This window comes from Stigmatopora nigra, chromosome 12, assembly GCF_051989575.1.
Source record: "Stigmatopora nigra isolate UIUO_SnigA chromosome 12, RoL_Snig_1.1, whole genome shotgun sequence".
NCBI classification, from domain to species: domain Eukaryota; kingdom Metazoa; phylum Chordata; class Actinopteri; order Syngnathiformes; family Syngnathidae; genus Stigmatopora; species Stigmatopora nigra.
Window position 1 is genome coordinate 12,597,397 of NC_135519.1, and position 20,919 is coordinate 12,618,315.

At 36.2% G+C, this 20,919-nt stretch overlaps 2 protein-coding genes across 5 annotated transcripts in view; one reads left to right on the forward strand and one right to left on the reverse strand.

The window, feature by feature from the left end:
- Window positions 1-18,680, reverse strand: part of LOC144205705 (ubiquitin-conjugating enzyme E2 D4-like) — a 39,644-nt gene extending 20,964 nt beyond the window's left edge. The window contains exon 1 of the mRNA XM_077730255.1: window positions 18,311-18,680. The gene's annotated coding sequence lies outside the window, so the exon portion shown is untranslated. The remainder of the gene's footprint in view (window positions 1-18,310) is intronic.
- rgs7a (regulator of G protein signaling 7a) overlaps window positions 1-20,276 on the forward strand; it is a 34,261-nt gene extending 13,985 nt beyond the window's left edge. For 3 of the 4 annotated variants that reach the window (XM_077730252.1, XM_077730253.1, XM_077730250.1), the window contains exons 3-18: window positions 6,207-6,303; window positions 9,290-9,340; window positions 9,788-9,894; window positions 10,712-10,763; window positions 11,907-11,971; window positions 12,097-12,173; window positions 12,927-13,008; window positions 13,640-13,714; window positions 14,070-14,168; window positions 14,245-14,306; window positions 14,441-14,551; window positions 15,131-15,256; window positions 16,502-16,688; window positions 16,860-16,949; window positions 18,339-18,374; window positions 19,497-20,276. In XM_077730252.1, the coding sequence (XP_077586378.1) occupies window positions 6,207-6,303; window positions 9,290-9,340; window positions 9,788-9,894; window positions 10,712-10,763; window positions 11,907-11,971; window positions 12,097-12,173; window positions 12,927-13,008; window positions 13,640-13,714; window positions 14,070-14,168; window positions 14,245-14,306; window positions 14,441-14,551; window positions 15,131-15,256; window positions 16,502-16,688; window positions 16,860-16,949; window positions 18,339-18,359 (1,302 nt within the window). In that variant the 3' untranslated portion in view covers window positions 18,360-18,374; window positions 19,497-20,276. Of the gene's footprint in view, window positions 1-6,206; window positions 6,304-9,289; window positions 9,341-9,787; window positions 9,895-10,711; window positions 10,764-11,906; window positions 11,972-12,096; window positions 12,174-12,926; window positions 13,009-13,639; window positions 13,715-14,069; window positions 14,169-14,244; window positions 14,307-14,440; window positions 14,552-15,130; window positions 15,257-16,501; window positions 16,689-16,859; window positions 16,950-18,338; window positions 18,375-19,473 lie in introns of all 4 variants that reach the window. The other variant, XM_077730251.1, reaches the window with a different exon arrangement.
- Window positions 20,277-20,919: the final 643 nt, after the last annotated feature.

Sequence of the window (20,919 nt, forward strand, 5' to 3'; positions counted from 1 at the left end):
ATTTGGCAGTCAGGGACATTTCGCACATCCTGCTACCTTCGTACGTATGGCAGTGATGGTTGACCTCTGGGGAATTGCCTGCGGTAAAGATAAAAAGGGAGCAAATATGGCTCTAGAGATGATGATGATGATGAGGAAATTTTGAACGTTGGTAAAAATGTAATGTTAAAACTGAAAGGTGTTTGAAATCTAACAAGAGTTTCAGTCTGGATGGAGATTTTAATCTACGTCGTTCCAGTGTCATGTGATGAATGATGTTCATATCTCAAAGTTATTTTAATAAAAAAGTTAATGTATTTTAGAGTTGAGCTAAGAATTGATGAACTCTATTAGCTTTTTTAAATTTCTATACTATTCTGAGATATATTTACGTGTCGAGAATCCATTTTTTTTGCTGTAGATTTCCTATAATTTATTTAAACCAAAACTGGAGTCATGTGACCTTTAAAAAACCTGAAATTCTAACACGTGAATTCATTTGAGAATTTAAAAACCTCTCAAAAACATGAACTACTATATTATAGCACTTTGTGGGTAGATTTAATCAAATTGGAAATTTAATCATTTTAATACAAAAAAGTGCCAAGGTTATGATTTCATGCTGTCTTGGATCAAGTATTTTTCTAAAATTGTGGCGAATTAATGGCCTAATTAGTTTTTTATACATAAACTGAATAATTTGATCATTTTTTAACATTCCAATGCAAACCAAACAGCCAATGAATCTCAATGATATTCTAATTTAGAGTCAATTTCGACTTAATAGAGTCAAAACTGTATTACCCATGTATTCATTTACATGCAATTGTCCTCATTGGCTACCAACAACAACAACAACGTATACAAAGACCTCCAAAACCCTGTGAAATCACAATTCCCCCTTAAATTAAACCAAATAACCACCTCATCCTCCTTTCATCCATTAACAAACAAGATCAAGCCATTATAAGGCTTTCAGTGGCACCTTGGAGGAGCATTTTCTGTCCGATAACATCCATTTGGAAGCGTCCGAAGAAAGCCTCTCACTGTCCATCAGACGTGTTTACGATAATGTTACCGCTATCAAAAGTGTTTAACGGCGGCCTTATCGCCGGTTTCCATTAGCTAGACGCCGCAACCCGTCGACCTTTTCGCTATACTGCAAAACAAATGACGTTTTTTGGGGGATTTAAGCGACGTTTCGGTTTATTTGGAGCCTAAAAAACGCAAAAAAAGGTGGAAAAAGACATCTAGGATTTGTATTCGGTCTCCGGGCTGTGCAAATGACACGGAATGATGAATAAAGACAGCGAGGGGGAACACATTGGGAGTAGCAGATGCTACGTGTGACTAATTGTGTACACAGAGGGGAAACTACGTTGATGAAGACGAGTGACAGCGGGGTTTATCCAGCGCCGCGCCGCAGATGCTGTTAAATGGCCGACGGCCCGGTACAGCCCGTAAAAAATGGAAAAAATGTTTGGTGTTGGATAGCACAATCGGTGCGTGACGCCTCCGGGCAGCGACGTTGTTGCCCGGGCATCTGGTCTTTGTGCTTTGGGTCTTTGTCATGTGGCCTGTTTGTAGTAGTTAAGGTTTTTAATTGATATTTGGGGCGACCGCTATAACCTTGGAGGTGATTTTGTAGTAGTCGATTTTAATAGGATGTCCGTATCGCTTTGTTTTTAATGCAAAACATTATATAGTGTGTCAGGAATGTAAAAAAAAGTTTTTTTTAACTCAATTTGAACAAGGCTAAACAACATTAGAGCCATGTAAAAAGGTTTTTAGCGATTTAAAAAAAATGCAAATCAGTTGTGCAGGATAAAACACGTTTGCATTCAAATTACTGTATTTCCTGGACTATAAGTCGTACTTTTTTGCTGGTACTGCAACTCATTTAGATCTCGTTTTTAGTTGAAATCAAACTTTTAATGCTAAAACTGAGTGCCTACTTTGTCTATTGATCCCTATTCTTTAACCTATATATTTTTTTCTGATCGATTAAAAAAATGCCCTTCAAAAAAAAAAAATGCAAATTCTACTCCGGTATGGTTATTATAATTTGTTTTCCTTTGCATTATGCATTTATGGCCAGTGCGACTTATACTCAGGTGTGCCCTAAAAATACGTACACTTAAATGTTTGGTTAACATAAATAAACTTTTTTGCATACTTAGAAAATACATAAAATGTAAAACTATTTAAGATCAAGGAAAAATGCCCTATGCTATCTCTTTGTATTTTCTAATGTATATTTGTGTTGGAAATGAGATACTGGTATATTGTAGCTTACATAATGTAGGACGACAAACAAAGTTTCAATGACAGCACACCCTCAAAACAAACTAACCGTGCAATTCAGGGGGGGGGGGGGGTGTCTTGGTTTGGCTAATGCTGACGAAGCTGTCGAGTCGCTGACGTGAATCTCAAGTCTCTCCGAGTTTGCCTTTCACTTCCGCGTTACCACAGCAACATGGTGTCCGACCACAATCGCAAGGACATCTCTGCCAGCTTCCCGTGGCTCGTTCACCAGAGAGCAAAAAAAAATGAAGGTGGCTGTGCAGTTTTAATCCTATTTTGATGTTGACAAGAATACTACAGGATATTAGTAACAAATGGACGTATTGACAGAACATTGTTCAGTTTTATTACATTTTTTTTGGGTACAATTTCAATGCTTATGAATCTGTTTGAGTCACAATAGTTTGTTTTTGTATACTTTTTGGAAGACCATGCAAAAATCTGCCAAAATAGGGAATTTAAACTACTTACTATTATATTTGACATCATACAAAAACTTTAAAAACAAATTGACATTTTATCTTACCTCGCCACAGTATTTTCTGTAGTGATATAGATATTATTTCATCCTGTATTTGGAAAATTTCTTGCCAAAAACTGAAAACCTCCCCTCCATCAAAGCCATACGTGACCTAGACTTTCCATATCAAAGTAACCAAAGGTAGAATTGCTCGAGTTTTTCCATTGAAAAGCTAACTTAGCATTAACCAACTCCATTACACCCAAACACCTTAAATCAGCACTAGGAAAGCATCTTAAAATTCCTTGGTGGTCTTCCAGAAACATACCAAGCATTAATCTACCCCCAAATCGACCAAATGCTTTGCCTGCACTCCGCTACGCAACTTTAAACCAAAAACGATAGCCAAGATCGCAATATACTAACAGTGTTGTGGAAATGGAACAACCTGTCATCCAGAAAACGAATCATTCAGATGATATACAACGACATTGATCATTGATAATGCCCCGTTGAATACCTTCGCTTTCCTCAATTGAGTAAAGCAAAGAGCTGGCACTCTATATTTTACGACTACAGTTCTGAGTGGTAGCGGAAGTTTTTATTTTTGCAAACTGATGCAGATTTTGGAGAGCGGGTAAATTATGAACACTTTCCTGTGTACTATAGATACTGCCTTATTTATTGATGAATCATGTCAATCGAAGATAGGTTGGTATACAGTATTACACGTTTATTTCATAGCCAGGGGTCTTCCTGATGGCCTTAGGCATTAAAATTTGCTTTATATTTTTTTTCAAGGGGACAATTTCTCCCAAGTTTAGTTTCTAAGACTACAATCTAGTCCATTATTGACGTACATAGTCTGATTTCTGTATTCAAAAAGATGTGTCAGACATTAACAAGTACAACAGATAACCAGGTAGAAGAATATCCATGAAAAAATATAACTATCATCATTCAAACACCATTTTTCTAGTTAACTTGAACTCCTGTGATATCTAAAAATGCTAATTTCAATAGTAGTCCAAGGCGGCTCTATCTTGTACTTCAAAATTACACCGAATTTCAGAATAAAACACAACAATCCCAATACAATATTATCCAATTACAATGCTAAACTGTATTTTTTATCATAAATAACTCTGCTTAAAACAATATCTCCATCCAAATTAATTTCAAGCCACATATAGAATTTATTTGTCAAAATCAAATTGCTTGGTTTTTCCCAACTGAGCCACAATGGCGGAAACACGCGTTTTAATCGGACATGACGGCACAACAGCCGCCCACGGCGGAAAAAAACCTAAAGCTTTAGCACACACAGAGCACTTCCCAGAAGCCACTTTATTTTTCTACGCCGCCAGACGATAGCAATGACGGAGAAATGAGAGAAATGAGCCCACGCTGGACATTGTTTGTTGACAGATTTCAAATCAAATCTGAGTACAGTTGCTATTGATCCATGCCTGGCTGCCAAGGTTGCTCCATGTAATATTGTGGGAGAAAATGCCCAATAGGGACTCTTTGCTCCTGTTTAAAGAAGATCATATCATTTAAAAAGGATCATCTGAGGATAGACTTCTATTATCAGACGATAAGTCACGTGGTGTACCCCAGGGACGGGTACCGAGTACCCTTTATTTTGTCTATGTTTCCCTCAAGGCACTAGAGGGGGCCACTTTAAAGTCAACTCGATTTCATGTGGGTTGGACCATTTTAAATATAATATTTAGATTTTTTTAAATAAATGGATTAAATGAACTGGATTAAAAGCCCTGAATATTCAGTTTTTAATAGCTCTAAAACAATGTTTATTTTAGCTTTTTTTTTTTTTTACATATTTTTAGATATTACAAAATGATTTTTGAACTAAAAACAGAAAAAATGATTAAAAAATGACAATTATTAATTTAAAAGGAGGAAAATCAGGAAATTTAGTATACATCTATACTCTTCATTTTAATTTAATCCTAAAACAGAAAGTCAGCACTCATCATTTACTTTCTCGGGCCACACAAAATGATGTGGCAGGCCAGATTTGGCCCCCGGGCCACCACTTTGATACCAGTACACTAGAAGAAGAAATCAGTTTCTTAATGCAATATTTAACCACCAAATACTAACACCTTAATACCAATGCCTAATGTCAATCCCCAAATCAGGCGACCAGTCTTTATGCAACTTTCATACATTTAATAAGGGACCTTTCTTTTCCCACAAGGATCAAAAATGAATATTTCACTAAGATGACAAATTAAGATTACAACGATTCCTTTGATGGAGTAATTCCCTTTCCTCTTTTGTGTTGCCCTTATTCATCATTTGACTTTTCTTGGCAGTCAATTCAAGGCCGTGCACCCTTTTTCCCCCAAAACTTTTCCTGTCACCTTGACGTGGGTCAATGCTTTAATGGGCGCCATTTGTTTTCCCCTCCCCTCAAAATCTGTCCCACATGCGGCACAAACGCAAAATCTAGCAGACGCTAAATATACGGTGACGGATAATGACGAAATGTCCACTTGACAGCGGCAAAGTGGCCCTTTTTTGCGGCCGAGTGGCGCCGAGAATAAGACTAGCGCTGGCCATACGCGATTGGGCTTCAGGTGGTGAAGTGGGCGTCGGCAATCACAAAGACGATGCTTGAACTCAAGATGGGGCCCAAGCAATGCATTTCAAGGGTCCTTATGGCTGACTCCCAGCCTGTAATTGCACTTGATGAGCTATCTGTATATGACAGATGGATAATAAACATACAAATTTTTGCAGGGATTTTTGGTAGAAAAGTGAGAACTAAAATTGGCGAATACATTTGTATCATTTGCAGATTAGGTTACTTTTATAGAAAGTCCAATAGTTATGGTTGATGTTCATGAATATAAAAAAATATTACCGTATTTTCTCGTCTATAAGGCGCACTGGACTATAAGTCGCACCCTCAACGAATGACATTTTAATTTGTTTCCATATATAAGGCGCACTGGATTATAAGGCGCTCTGTGCATTTTGTAGAACATTTAAGACTTTTAAGTGCGCCTTATAGTCGTGAAAATAGGTACATTTTTTGTGAAGCGTTACAATAACTTTAATGGAGGGCGAAATCCGAAATAATTCTTGATTGGATCCCAGAGGTTTCTTTTCCAATGTGTGAAATTAAATAATTACAAATTGAGATTCTACAAATGCAACGTTAATTATTCACATTCAGGGCAATTTGAACTTCTGTTGGCATGTTAATCCACTTAATTGCTGACAATTGGATTCTTCACACATTTCGAAATAAATTAAAGCCAAGAATTAGCGCCTCTTTAGATCGTAGAAAATGGACGCCTAGCGACTATAGATGATAAAACGACATCTCTTCCATTGACTATCATAACTAGAAGGATACTTCTTTACTATCTCTGTATATTTTCCTCCGAATTCTCTCACATTTTTGCTCTCTCGTACTTCTTATCTCCAGATGGAAGAAGTAATAGCACGAATGCAGGCTGAGAAAAACGGCATCCCAATCCGAACAGTCAAAAGTTTTCTCACCAAGATCCCCAGTGTCTTTTCAGGTGAGCATCTTACCTCTACTTTTGTCATCTAACATTTTTTACCTGTCATCCGAAACAAACGACGGGTTGACGTTTTTGTTCTTGGTAAACAGAACGCTCCATTTTTTTCATTCAATGCGACAACGGTAAAAACACGACATTTCAACGTGAAGCTAAACCATGTAAAATAAATCATGCATATCAGAGTACAATATATTATTCAAAAAACATCTCATCTCGTCTGTGATGCAATACTTTTGTTCTATTTCTATTCTGTAGCCACAAATTAATAGTAGGTCAATTATGAGTATTATGAAATACTTATTTGATAACAGGCAAGGCAGTTTATATGATCTGGAAAACCCATAAATGCACTTTTCTTCTCTGTCTGAAGGCCTAAGTCTTGGTAATTTTGCATGAGCCTTTTTATATTTATTTCTTGAGTGCAAGAGTTTTACCCCGAGGCCACCGACATGGGTCTCGGCTGAAAATAAAGAATAGGACGGATTTGACCCTTAAAAAAATGATGAAAAAGAAAAAAACATGCAATATTATAATCCCTACAATAAATATACTGGAATTTGACACTAATCCAATTTTTGCCAGAAAACTAGCTATTTATATACTGTATAAAATGCAATGAACAATATATTCTAGGATATTTACATCTAAAAAAAATCTGTAAAAATCCAGACATTAGTAGCCCTGGACTATAAAGTGCAAAAAGAAGAAAATAATAATTTACAGTACAAAAATTAAGCTTATTATTGTCAAAATAGGTCAGGAAATTTCCTCCAATCAGTTAATATATATCCTGTATTTATTTATTTTTGTTGTAATTTATTAATTTTTTATACTGAAATTGTCAACACCTCCTTAACTCTATAAAATGAGTTAAAAATGAACTTTAGTACATTAAATTTGCATATATACCGATTCTAAAAAAGAAAAATCCAATTCCGAACCTCATTTTAAAAGGTGATAAATCAGGGTCATAAGGCACCCTATTTAATGATTTGTAAATTACCTTCCACATCTCAATTTAGCCCGTTTTGGCTCTGAGAAGCAAGCTTTCACCGTAACCATCTAAAACTAGCAATCGGAGAGAGACAGACTGACAGACAGCCGCAGGGAGCGTCTGACATTTCACACTTCCTTCCTTTCCCTCACCTGACAGCTCGGTAGACAGCAATAACCGCTCGCAAAAAAAATATATTTATTTACGGCGAGATATATTTAGCCCAACGTGACATAAAATCGCAGGTTGAGGCGGGCCCAAACGACCCCGGTGGGAGAGAGCAGAAGTTGCTATGGCAAGGGGTAGAGAAGCTACGGCTCGAGAGCCACATGTGGCTCTTGGCCAGACTATGAGCTAAAATATGGAAATGTTTATTTCTTTTGCATGCAAACATTGATTAGCAACAGCGAAAAAATGTTAAGAATTCTAATTCCGTTGTTTAAAAGTGGTGAAATTACTAAAAATTGTACAAGTACCGTATTTTAACGACTATAAGGCGCACTTAAAAGTCTTAAATTTTCTCCAAAATAAACAGGGCGCCTTATAATCCAGTGTTTATAAAAGGAAACATTTTTTAAACATGTCATTCATTGACAGTGCGCCTTAAAATGCATTGCACCTTATAGTCATTAAAATACGATAGTTTTACTTAGAAATTCTCAGCACGACTCCTTTAAAAATATGAATTCTTTACGTTTCTCTCTGTCAAAAAAGTTCCAACCCCTGTATGTGAACTGACTATAAATTACATGTAATAATAGCATTATGCAAAAAAATATATATGTTTGTCAGCACCCCTGTCCGATCTGTCCTTATTTAGCAACTTGGTGACGTAGGTTTCTTAGCACTGTCCCTATTCTGCATTATGCGCAACTTGTCTTCTCCCATCATCACTTCCTGGCTTCCAACCTTTGTCGGCTCGCATCGCATTTGCTACTTACGCGCTGACATGCTTCGCATCACCTTCTCGCTCATTACTTCCTGCCCAATCCTGTTCTATCCAGTTCAAATGTCCCATATTCCATCAGAAATCAGACCCAAATCGGTGACAACCTCCCAAAACCTGCCATCAAACAAGACAGGATACCTTTAAAATACTATTTTATCTCATCAAATTCTTTTAAACTTGCATGTAGGTGAATAAAAAGGCATATAAAACGTATCTGTCATGTTTTATTAGGGTTTTTCGCCTTTTATGTCCCTTCAGGCTTCCTTGTAATGAGATGTGCATGATTGGAAATCAGCCTTTGTCTGTCTATTTAAACCCCGTGTGTTTTTTAGTCATAGTCGGATTGTCAACTTTGTTTACTTGTGTTATTATACTATGTCTCATGGTCCTAGTTTTCTAATGTCAAGTTTGATTTTGTTATTTAATTACAAGTCCTTGTTATTTTCCTGAAACCCTTCCTAGCTTAAGTATTAAAGTTTAATTGGAGCACTCCATGTCTTTGTCCTCGTTATCGCTTCCCTGCATTTGGATCCCACTCTACATTCCACAGTCTACGTAACACATATCCACCGGTATTGTTTTAATAAGTATCCAAACAAGATATAACACTAATAAAGAAATAAATCCCCCTGCGGCTAATAAAAGTATCAACACTTGACTTTAAATTGAATGCGGCTATAACATCCGTGTGTTTTACTGTTATCAAATTGACTTGTGGTGTACAAATAAACAAAATGTAATAGAGTCGAAAGCCCACTCCATTATAATAAAACTAAGCTGGTCTAAGAAGCGTTTTTCCGCGGTTGGTGTTCCGCTAATCCCTCGGTACCTGAGGTCATTTCAATTAACGGGATGCGAGAGGCGGTCAGGAAAAGAATAGCTGGAATGTGGTCCGCCCACGCCATGGATGGCGAGAGAACGATTGTTATTCGCTGTGATGATGATGATGATGGACAGAAAATGATTGAAATTGCCATTACGATCGTTTCCATCAATCTTCATCCACGAAAAATGCTATTACGTATAATTTATCTTTGCAGGTTCGGATATTGTGCAGTGGATGATCAAGAATCTAGACATTGAAGATCAAGGTAAGGTTATTCCTCCCCAAAAAATAGATCAATAAATGAACCTGGTTATTTGAATTTTTACAATTGCATAGATTTTAGTGGTTATTCACACTAGTAGTGATATAATAGGAGTAAAACTAAAGTGTGTGTGTGTTTGGAAGGGTTGATTATACAATCCAATACTTCAGGTTACGCCACAGAAAGGAAGTGTTTGCATGTAAACGGCTTTGAATAAATTATGAGTCATCACTTATTGATAGATGGAGCGCAGTTATACAAACTAAGGGAGAGGAACGCCAGCTTGAGATAGATTTGCATTTTATTTTCGCCTAGATTCAATTGTAATAAATATATATCGGTTTGAACTATGATCTTAGTCTGGTACTGCTTCTAGCAGCTTATTAGCAAATACTTTTGTCCAACTTGAAACATCAAAAATATAATATAACAGAATTCCCATTTCTACAGTGGAAGCTCTTCACCTCGGAACATTGATGGCCGCCCACGGTTACTTCTTTCCCATCTCGGACCATGTCCTCACGCTCAAAGATGATGGCACTTTCTATAGGTTTCAGGTAAGAAGGGGAAAAGCACTTACATTTTTCTACCTTTTACAATTTGTTTTTAAGAAACATTTGCAAACAGAAACACTATTTTTCTGTCAAGGCCATATGATTAGGAACACCCCACCTCACAAAAACATTGAAAATTAACCTGCGAAAAAGATTTGATTCACGTGGAGGCCATGTAAATATGAATTATATACAAATATCTATATGAATCTCTTAATTTCCAGCTAACTTAAAGGCTTTTAAAGCAGTTCTTTTCCAAACACAAAGATATAGTCTGAAAGTATGATTTGGAAAAATAATCGACAGCCAAACCAATACATATCTCCAAATTTTAACAACAAACAACAACAAATTTCACATTAAATATTAACCATTGTCCAAAAAACATCATCCATAAATACAACCACATCTTAGCAACTAAGAAACACAATTATACTATCCCTATACACGGTATCCACACAATTAATTTACCGAAAGCATCCCTGTTGTCATGGAAACCAATTGTAATAAGACTCACTCACATCCAGTTAAAACAAACAGTCAAATATCTTAAAAGAAAGAAAAGGGAAGAAGACAATAAACACCGTGCTAACGCCTGTTTGAACAAGATTGACACTTTTTAACCATTTCCGGCCATTCAGCTGCAAATCTAATCAATGAAAATGACCCACTGGAGGCTGTTTGTGTTCCTCACACCATTCACTACTAGCAATGATACATGTCCTATTTACTCCAACTGGATGCAAATGGATATTTTTCAGTGCCATTGACGGCACTAGACGTCCAAACGTATCTGATCGGTCTTATTTTATGCTTCCAGACGCCGTACTTTTGGCCATCAAATTGCTGGGAACCAGAAAACACAGACTATGGTGAGCACTACACAGAAATGCAACAAGTATGATAAATTGCTCACCCTTTATTTTTAAACCAGTAGAAATTAATGTCAACTTTGAATTGAGAAATCCTGATGAAACAAGTATCAAAGTCTCCGGCGACAGCTCGAGATATCCGACTTCCGCGAACCAGTTCCCGGCACGCGACCCAATTTGGAGTTTGTCGCCGTCTTGACGGAGTATCCGAGATGAAATGCAACGAGCCTAACCGCATCATGGGGTTTAAATTGGAATTTAGCCCTCCTCTAATTTCATCAGACAGACTGATTACAGTGAATGAAAGCAGAGCCCGCACCTGCCGAGCACATTAGAAAGCATCGTTTTAATGTCCAAACAGAAATGCGCTTTTGCCACTCTATTCATTCCAAGAGTTTTTAGGCACAGTTTAATATCTAAGCACTGTTTAATATCCAAGTAGTGTTTAGTATAAGTACTGTTTAATATCTAAGTACTGTTTAATATCTAAGTACTGTATAATATCTAAGTACTGTATAATATCTAAGTACTGTTTAGTATCTAAGTACTGTTTAATATCTAAGTACTGTTTAATATCAAAGTACTGTTTAATATCTAAGTACGGTTTATTATCTAAGAACTGTTTAATATCTAAGTAATGTTTAATATCTAAGAACTGTTTAATATCTAAGAACTGTTTAATATCTAAGTACTGTTTAATATCTAAGTACTGTTTAATATCTAAGTACATTTGACCGGCGACCAAAAGACCGGCGACCAAACATCCGGCGAACAAACGTCGGGTCACGGTTTGGAATCATAAAACGAGAAACAAAGTAGGTCACGGCGACGTCAGCCACGGTCTGCCAGACTGATGAATTATGTCTTTTACATTAAAAAATAACAGTCTGATGGCTTAATGACGACTTAATGGTCAGTTTACAATGGGATGGCAAGAGGATAATATTACACACACAGTGCAGTTATAGAGGCTCAATGCACAGCCATTGCCCTTTTGTGAATTAAAGGCCAGTTTAAATGTGCAGTTGAGAGGATTACACCAATAAAATGCCGGGACACTTAAGGTCGAGCTGAAATGCGCTTTTCTAACCCACCCCTACACTCTGACTTATTATTATGATTTGTCTTTTTTATCTCTTTCAGCCGTTTACCTCTGCAAAAGAACAATGCAAAACAAAGCACGTCTAGAGCTTGCAGACTACGAGGCGGTGAGTGGAAAAGGATTTAAATGGCGACTACGGAAAAGCGTATTTGTTTTTTGTTTTTTTTCGGTGTTTTCGTACACAATCGATGTGATGACTTACAAAGGTTTGCTTGTGTGTTTTGGGTGCAGGAGAGCTTAGCCAGACTACAGCGAGCTTTCGCCAGGAAATGGGAGTTCATTTTTATGCAAGCAGAAGCACAAGCAAAGTAGGTTGATGGACAGATCTTTGCACTTGGATTGTTTATCGCAAAATATATGAAATGTGGAAGGGCGACGACGACATACAAAGAAAATGAAGGACATATTGGAGAGAGGAAATTAAAGACGAGGTTGAAATGTGGTTAAAGGGCCTTGATTCAAGAAAAAAAATGGGATATTGTACATTTCTGACCTAGAAAAAATGGATATTGTACATTTCTGACCTCGAAAAAATTTACTTTATACATTTTTGACTTCTAAAAAATGGACATTGTACATTTCTGACCTGGAAAAAATCGATATTGTACATTTCTGACCTCGAAAAAATGGATTTTGTACATTTCCGACCTCAAAAAAAATTTATATTGTACATTTCTGACCTAAAAAAATGGATTTTGTACATTTTCGACCTAAAAAAAAATGTATATTGTACATTTCTGACCTAAAAAAATGGATTTTGTACATTTCTGACCTCAAAAAAATGGATATTTTATATTTCTGACCTGGAAAAAAATTATATTGTACATTTCTGACCTCGAAAAAATGGATTTTGTACATTTCCGACCTCAAAAAAATGTATATTGTACATTTCTGACCTAAAAAATGTAAAATGTACATTTCTGACCTAAAAAAAATGGATATTGTACATCTCTGACCTAAAAAATGGATGTACACACTGATAAAAATGCTTATACATAGTGCACTTCTACTTAATGATGGTATAATGCTTCTAATAATAAGCAACTGCTTGTTCACCCTAGAGTGGATAAGAAAAGGGACAAAATCGAGAGGAAAATTCTAGACAGTCAAGAAAGAGCCTTCTGGGACGTGCACAGACCAGTGGTGAGTCCTCCATTTTATTTTTTCCGATATATGACGTCAAGAAAATTCATTTGGATTGAAAAAATAGGGTGACCCCACCCACACACGTGCACACGGCCACATCGGAAATACCAAGTCAATAAGTGTCACAAGAAATCAGCGTCAAGCCTCCTGTTTAACTACCTGCTCGCTTAGCATTAGCCTTTAACTTTCCCCCCGAGGTGAACGACTCTCAGCTGCCACCATCCGCAAATAGCATCAGCCACTTGCTTAATTGGCAAATAACGCCTCCGATTGATGTGCCCTTGAGCGATATCATCAATATTCATTCGGCATTCACAAAGCACAACTCCAAATTGTTGTTCCTGAAGAGATCTGAGACACTTAATGAGGCATTGTGCTCTTTAAATCCCCTTCAGGTTATCTCGCTTTGTCACCATTACGTCATTCACAGTGGAATTAACCATTGTCCGATACGTCCATTGCCCAGAAAATGTCTCAAAATCCCTTTAAATCCTGCAAATTTGATAAAAATTCAGAATTTTTGGACTGCAACCACAATCAATACATCTTTGTGGGTAACATACGGAAAAACCCAATCAAAATAAATGCTTCAAACCAATAACAATACATATTTTCTCCTTTTTTCTAGCCTGGATGTGTAAATACAACCGAAGTCGACATAAAGAAGTCCTCCAGAATGAAAAATCCACATAAAACTAGAAAGGTACAGTCAAATATGTTAAACTAAGTTATGTTAATCTTACTCATTTGACTTACTGAGTCATTGGTTGCCATTGTTGGAAAGAAAATTACCATTCCATCACTCCATAATTCATTTTTTCACACTACATACTGCAAATATATGTCCTTCCTCCATAAACTACTTAAACAAATAGCTCCTACTAGTGGTAAAGAGGAGTAGTGCAACATAGGGTGCATTTAAGCTTCTTGTGCAAACCACATTCAGTGATTTTTTGCCAATAAAAACTAGTTTGGACCCACTTGTCTTAAAAATCATGATTTAGCGACCAATCTTTTTGCAGAACTGCTTTTTTTTACATTTTTATGTGATTTTACAGTCCGTATACGGGCTTCAGAATGATATCCGCGCACACAGCCCGACCCACACTCCGGCCCCGGAGGCAAAGCAACCCACGGAAGAGGAGTTACGAGAGCAGGTGACTGGCTGGCTGTCACGCTCAGGGCCGACCGGCGTGACCGATAGCCGCTAACTCATTCCCAATTTGTTTTCAGATTACATTCTGGCAATTGCAATTAGACAGACATCGACTGAAAATGTCTAAAGTGGCGGAGAGGTGAGCTAGGCCCATTCACTCTTTATTCTGCTTGTTTATTCCAGAATGAAGCCACCTAATTACATGACAAGGATTTTGTTGTTTCTGTTGGCAATATGATAGTATAGTGATTAAAAAAATGTTTTCACCCTTAGTTTGCTGGGCTACACTGAGCAGTACGTAGAATACGACCCCTTCCTAACCCCCCCAGATCCCTCCAACCCCTGGATATCGGATGACACCACACTATGGGAACTGGAAGCAAGGTGAGCATACAACTAAAAGACGTGTAAACGACAGTTTTCATTCAAATGCCTGAAATGTTTCCACAAAAAAATGAGAACAAATGTCAAAATACCTTCATAATTTTTCAGTTGATGTATTTAGGTTAATGTTAACTTGTTTTAACTGGGTACATAACATTGTTTTGAATGAATTGTCTTTCTTTGAATAAAAATGACATCTAATTGTGGCAAATTTGGATCAACAAATCTATATTGTGAAATTTGTATTTCCTCTCATATTAACTGGCAAAGAGAAAACAGCATTCTAATACAATGTTAATTTTTGGAAGTTATCTGCAAAATGTCCCTTTTACAACGATTGGGAAGCTAAAAAAATTCCCCAAATGAATGCCATTCAAAAATGTCATTTTCTTTAAAAACATACTTCCTTAAAACGAATAATTTACTTTTATTTAGCCTTGTGATGTCTTAACGTCGTAGAACGAGCAAGTTCATCAAAAATAGTTTCCCTATTAAATGAAAATACAAAAAAAGCACAAAAAATATTTAAAAAAATCAATCAAAAAAGCCTTGAAAATTGCATTTCCTCTCCCAATCCAGCAAAGAACCCGGCCAACAGCGAGTAAAAAGGTGGGCTTTCGGCATCGACGAGGTTTTCAAAGACCCGGTGGGGAGGGAACAGTTTCTCAAGTTCCTCGAATCGGAGTTCAGCTCGGAGAATCTCAGGTGGGCTATTTTTTTTAAATTTTCTAACACCCTTAACTGTATTTTTTTAACCAAGCCATCAAATCCTAACCGGCCCCCCCACGACCATCACCACCAATCCCCCCCCCCCACACCACACCCACACACAGGAAGCAAAACACCATGTCATCAAAGAGAGCTGCGATTTCCGCCGGTACTTTCATCTGGAGCTAAATGCACTGTGCCCTCACGCTGAGTTTTAAATGCCTCTCATCTTACTACAAATGTTAAACCTTCATGGGGACAAGCCTTCAGTTCCCACATGCTTCCCCACAGTGGGAGTGGGAGAATATGATTAATATGGAAGAGACTAGAGTATTTCATTTGCACTTTTACACGCACACACTTATGTAAACAATACACACGTACCACTGCGTTATTAAAAATATGTTCCAGAACTGGAAATATCGGGCTATATAGACTTTACTGTTGAAACCAGCTCTCAAAATTAGATCTATGAGAGAGTGAGTTTAATATCTAAGAGAGAGAGGGAGTTTAATATCTAAGTACTGTTTAATATCTAAGTACTGTTTAATATCTAAGTACTGTTTAATATCTAAGTACTGTTTAATATCTAAGTACTGTTTAATATCCAAGTACTGCTTAATATCCAATGACCATTTAATATCTAAGTACTATTTAATATCTAAGTACTATTTAATATCTAAGGACTGTTTAATATCTAAGTACTGTTTAATATCCAAGTACTGTTTAATATCTAAGTACTGTTTAATATCCAAGTACTGCTTAATATCCAAGGACCATTTAATATCTAAGTACTATTTAATATCTAAGTACTATTTAATATCTAAGGACTGTTTAATATCCAAGTACTGTTTAATATCCAAGTACTGTTTAATATCTAAGTACTGTTTAATATCCAAGTACTGCTTAATATCCAAGGACCATTTAATATCTAAGTACTATTTAATATCTAAGTACTATTTAATATCTAAGGACTGTTTAATATCCAAGTACTGTTTAATATCCAAGTACTGTTTAATATCTAAGTACTGTTTAATATCCAAGTACTGTTTAATATCTAAGTACATTTGACTGGCGACCAAAAGGGACCAAAACACTGGCGACCAAACGTCCCATCACGATATCAGAAGTCAGATTTAAAAGAAAAAATTATAATAATAATAATCCAAGTAGCTAAAGTTACTGTTCTATTAACCCAAGACACATGGTCTTACTTACTAATGTCATTTTTTCTCGTCAAAGGTTCTGGCTAGCGGTCCAGGAACTAAAGAAGCGCCCCATCCGAGAAGTCCCAACCCGGGTTCAAGAGATCTGGCAAGAATTTTTGGCGGCGGGCGCACCCAGCGCCATCAACGTGGACTCCAAGAGCTACGACAAAACCACCCAGAATGTCAAAGACCCCGGACGCTACGCCTTTGAAGACGCGCAGGTACGGGACGGTTTGACTCGCATAATGTCCAAATGAATAATAGACTCTTTGGCAGAGGTCTGCTTCAGTCCCGCTTGAGAATTAATCATAGCTGGCCCGCCCAGCCCGACGTAAATATACCATGTGACACCCGCATCTGATGTTTTTATGCATGACTGTCATGCATTAAAGGAACACATCTACAAGCTGATGAAGAGCGATTCCTACAGCCGCTTCATTCGCTCCAGTGCCTACCAGGAGTTATTGCAGGCCAAGAAGAAGGTATCCAAAAATCATATTTAGAAAATATTTCGGCAAATTAATATTCAATATCCAAATGGAAAAGCCTTATTTTCATTCCATTATCTTCCATTATAACCCAATACAATCTGCATTTGTTATCCGAAAAGTTTGTTTACAAACAAAACTCAATGCAAATTTGATTTCCTTATGATATTTTCATCAGTATAAATTATTAAACACACAAAAACACGTAATTCCTAAAAAACATAAGTAGTATTTTGATTCTGGCAATCAAAAAAATTCCTTCAAAATGTCATCTAACCACAAGTATGTTTACATGCTAATGAAATCTAATCTAATATATATTTTGGGTCAATACCACTAGGAAAAATGGCCCCCAAAATCTGAAGATTCTATTTACCCACTATGATTTTTGACATAGTTTGGCTTCCATTACAAAAACAATAAAAGAAAATATGACAGGCCTCACACTATTTACACCACATATCTACCTCATTTGCTAAAATATATATTATTGTCTAAGCTAAGGCTAAATTGTTTCCATCTGCTAACACTGAATAATAACAACAATAATAATAATAATAAAAGCCGGATGCTTTCCTTCAAATCATTTGTAAACAATGCAAATAATTCTCATATTAACTCCAACTTCACGATTGCTACATTCAATCATTTTATAATTTGAAAAAATATTCTACTCTGGCTTTAAGAATAATAAAAAAAATAATATGCCCTGCAAAAACATGACACTCAAAGTGAAGCAAATATTTCTATAGCATTTTACCAGTAAGAAGTCCAATTTAAGTAAATATACAAATACATTTTACATAACTACTCCAAATGTCATTAACCTGACCTTGTAGTGTTTTATTTTTTTAATATATCTTATACTTTACCAGAATTCATCTCCCTATAAGCAGAAAAGTATATCACACCACCCTTTGCCAATTTCCTGCATGGATAAATACTTTTTTTTTTGGTCACGCTTGACTTTATCTTCCGGAACAAAAGAAGAAGAAGAAGGCCCATATTTTTTTCCCTACGGAATCCTCTCGAGCACACTGATCCCGTCTCACAATCGTCAAATAAACTCGCAAAAATGTTCACATGGAGTTCAGCATGATTGGCACTGAGTAGATGACGCTCTATGTGTGGGAATTATAATCACATCGCCTAAAACCATTGCAAAAGACAGCCATAAAGTACCTAAAGTTGCTGAAATGTGTAAAAAAAAAAAGGTCAAAGTAGAGCACAACAAACCCCCAAAAGAATCAACAGCACATAAGTCATAAAAATATGGATAAAAAAACACATTAATGCACTTTTTAGGCAGCAATGAAGAACAAGGGATATTTTTAGTAAGATTTCCACTGTCTTACCTTATTCCATGTCTTTGTTTCTTCACAGAAGAGCAAGAATCTCTTCTAAAAGCTGTTTTTCCAGGTAAGAATTAGTCCAAAACATTCTGATCACACAAAAACAAAGATGTCCAAACTATTCCACTTTTACTTTCCAAACAAAATGTCTCCTTAGGCCAAAATGCCCTTTTGATTGCACTCCGGTGATGTTTGTTTTACTAGAAATTGATTAGATGGCACACAAATCCAGAATTCCCAGCAGCCCTTGAGGTGTTCTTGCCCTTTAAAATGTCCTCCCAATGCACAATATTATTTTAGTTTTAATTTAATCCTATTTTAATCATGTTCATCCCTTACAAACATTTTGAACAATGAGGTTTCTGCAGAAGCAGGAAGCAGCTGACAACAATCCATTGATTACAATTCGATGATGCCAGATTGGTGGAAAAGAAGGGAAAAGCCACACCTTCTTTCTGGAATATTTTGAGATGTCCAGAAGTGTCAATGGAAGTAAATATTTAAAAATACATGCAAATAACCCCAAAAGGGATGAAGTAATATATAAAATATATAGACATAGGTGTAAAAAAAAAATACATGGCTGAAATAAATCCATTTTTTTATATTTGTTTCAATATGTTGACCCCTCAGCATAGCAGTATAATATAGGCTAACCTGAAGTTTCTAGTATGGGCCATATTCAATGATACTATAAATCACAGGTGTCAAAGTGGCGGCTCGGGGGCCAAATCTGGCCCGGCATATCATTTTGTGTGGCCGAGGAAAGTCAATGATGAGTGCCGACTTTCTATTTTAGGATCAAATTAAAATGAGTATAGATGTATATTAAATGTCCTAATTTTCCCCCTGTAAATCAGTAATTGTCATTTTTTAATCCATTTTTTCAGTTTTTAGTTCAAAAATCATTTTGTAAAATCTAAAAATATATTTAAAAAATCTAAAATAAACATTGTTTTAGATCTATAAAAAAACTGAATATTCAGGACTTTTAATCCAGTTCTTTTATTCCATTTATATAAAAAAATCTAAATATTAGATGCTATAAATTATCATTAATACCATAATACATACAAATAGGGCCATAGTTTGGACATCCCTGCCATCCCTCATATAAATACATTCTTTAACAACACATTATTGACACTTACGTCACATCTTTGCAGCTTTTCTTTATTTATTTTGCCAGGAACGGACCTGTGGGAATCAAGCAGTGGACAGTTGTGGGCCATTATGCTTCAAAAAACAACAATGGAAACGACAAAAAAGCAATTCCATGTCTCTCTCTCTATCTATCTCTTTCTCGGACATGGAGAGAAGCCATGCCAACTCTCCATCCTCATCATCAGTCTCTCAAATTGGACGCCAAACCCAATCTGTCCCCGTCTCTCATCTACCAGCCTTTGCACGCCAATGGAGACGAGGACACTCCTCTTGTAGTAACGGACATTATAAGATTACTTTGAGGAGAAAATACTAAAAAAAATACCCAAAGTACATAGAAGTTGAATATCTAAGGATGGGGGTGCTCGAACCCAGTTCACTTCCGTAAAAAAAAACAAATGTCAGAGAGATAGAAACAGAAAAAAAACAAGAGGAAAGTTAATTAAACTCACAGATAGAAAATAAATACGCTTCAAATAATAAATATGTCATTGCTTTTACTTGATGACATCACAAATACACTGGAAAGTCTTGTTCAGAATGAGTATACGAAATATATATACATACACAAATATTGCTATGGTTGTTTAGTGTGAGTTTTTGTTTGTTTATTTGCATTTTTTTTCTTGCACTACAATAATAACTGAATTGGTTTCCATTGCACTTGTAAGTCGCATCCAAAACTGTCTGGCGTCTTGTATAAGATCACTTTTTTTGTTTTCCCTCTCTGCATTTATTTTTATACCATATTTAAAAGACACTTTGACTTACTTGTATTATTAAAGTTGGCCCTCTGTCTGTAGAATTGTTGCTCATCTGTGGGGGGAGGGGGGGATTTGTAGTCATATAAGGATGGAGCAGGACTACAAGTGTACCTGAGTTTGTCACCACTAGAGGGAAGTAGGTTATTTTACAAAGAAAAATGAAGAATGGATGGATAAAGGAGGGTGATTGAGGAAAAACTGAAGACGCCATGATGGTTTTGACTGATCATGCACATATTTTAAGCAAAAATCTCATCATTTTTTATGGCTTTTTGGGTTTTTTTTGGACTATCAAGGAAGACAAACTCATTTTTTCTAGTTCTAGTTTTTACCATTTCATTTATTCCTTTGTCATAAAAGTTTTTAAGCATTTAAATTATCATTTTTTTGTTTTTTACTTTCTCAGAGTGGGTTGATTTTTCCTTAATTTTTTTGCATCTCATTATAATGTTTTTGCAATATTCACTGCTAAAAAAATAAACACTGAAATGTGCAAATCATCCCTTTTTATCATTTTTCTCCTCCTTTAAATCCCCAATTTTAACATTTTCTAAAATCCTATTATTTTCCCTTTCATAAAACAGGTTCCAAATATTTTTTTGTCATTTTCCCTGCTCCTTTTCCCCAAAAAACAATAATAATTTCCCCAATTACACACCAATCGACATACTTTTCCCCAATTAT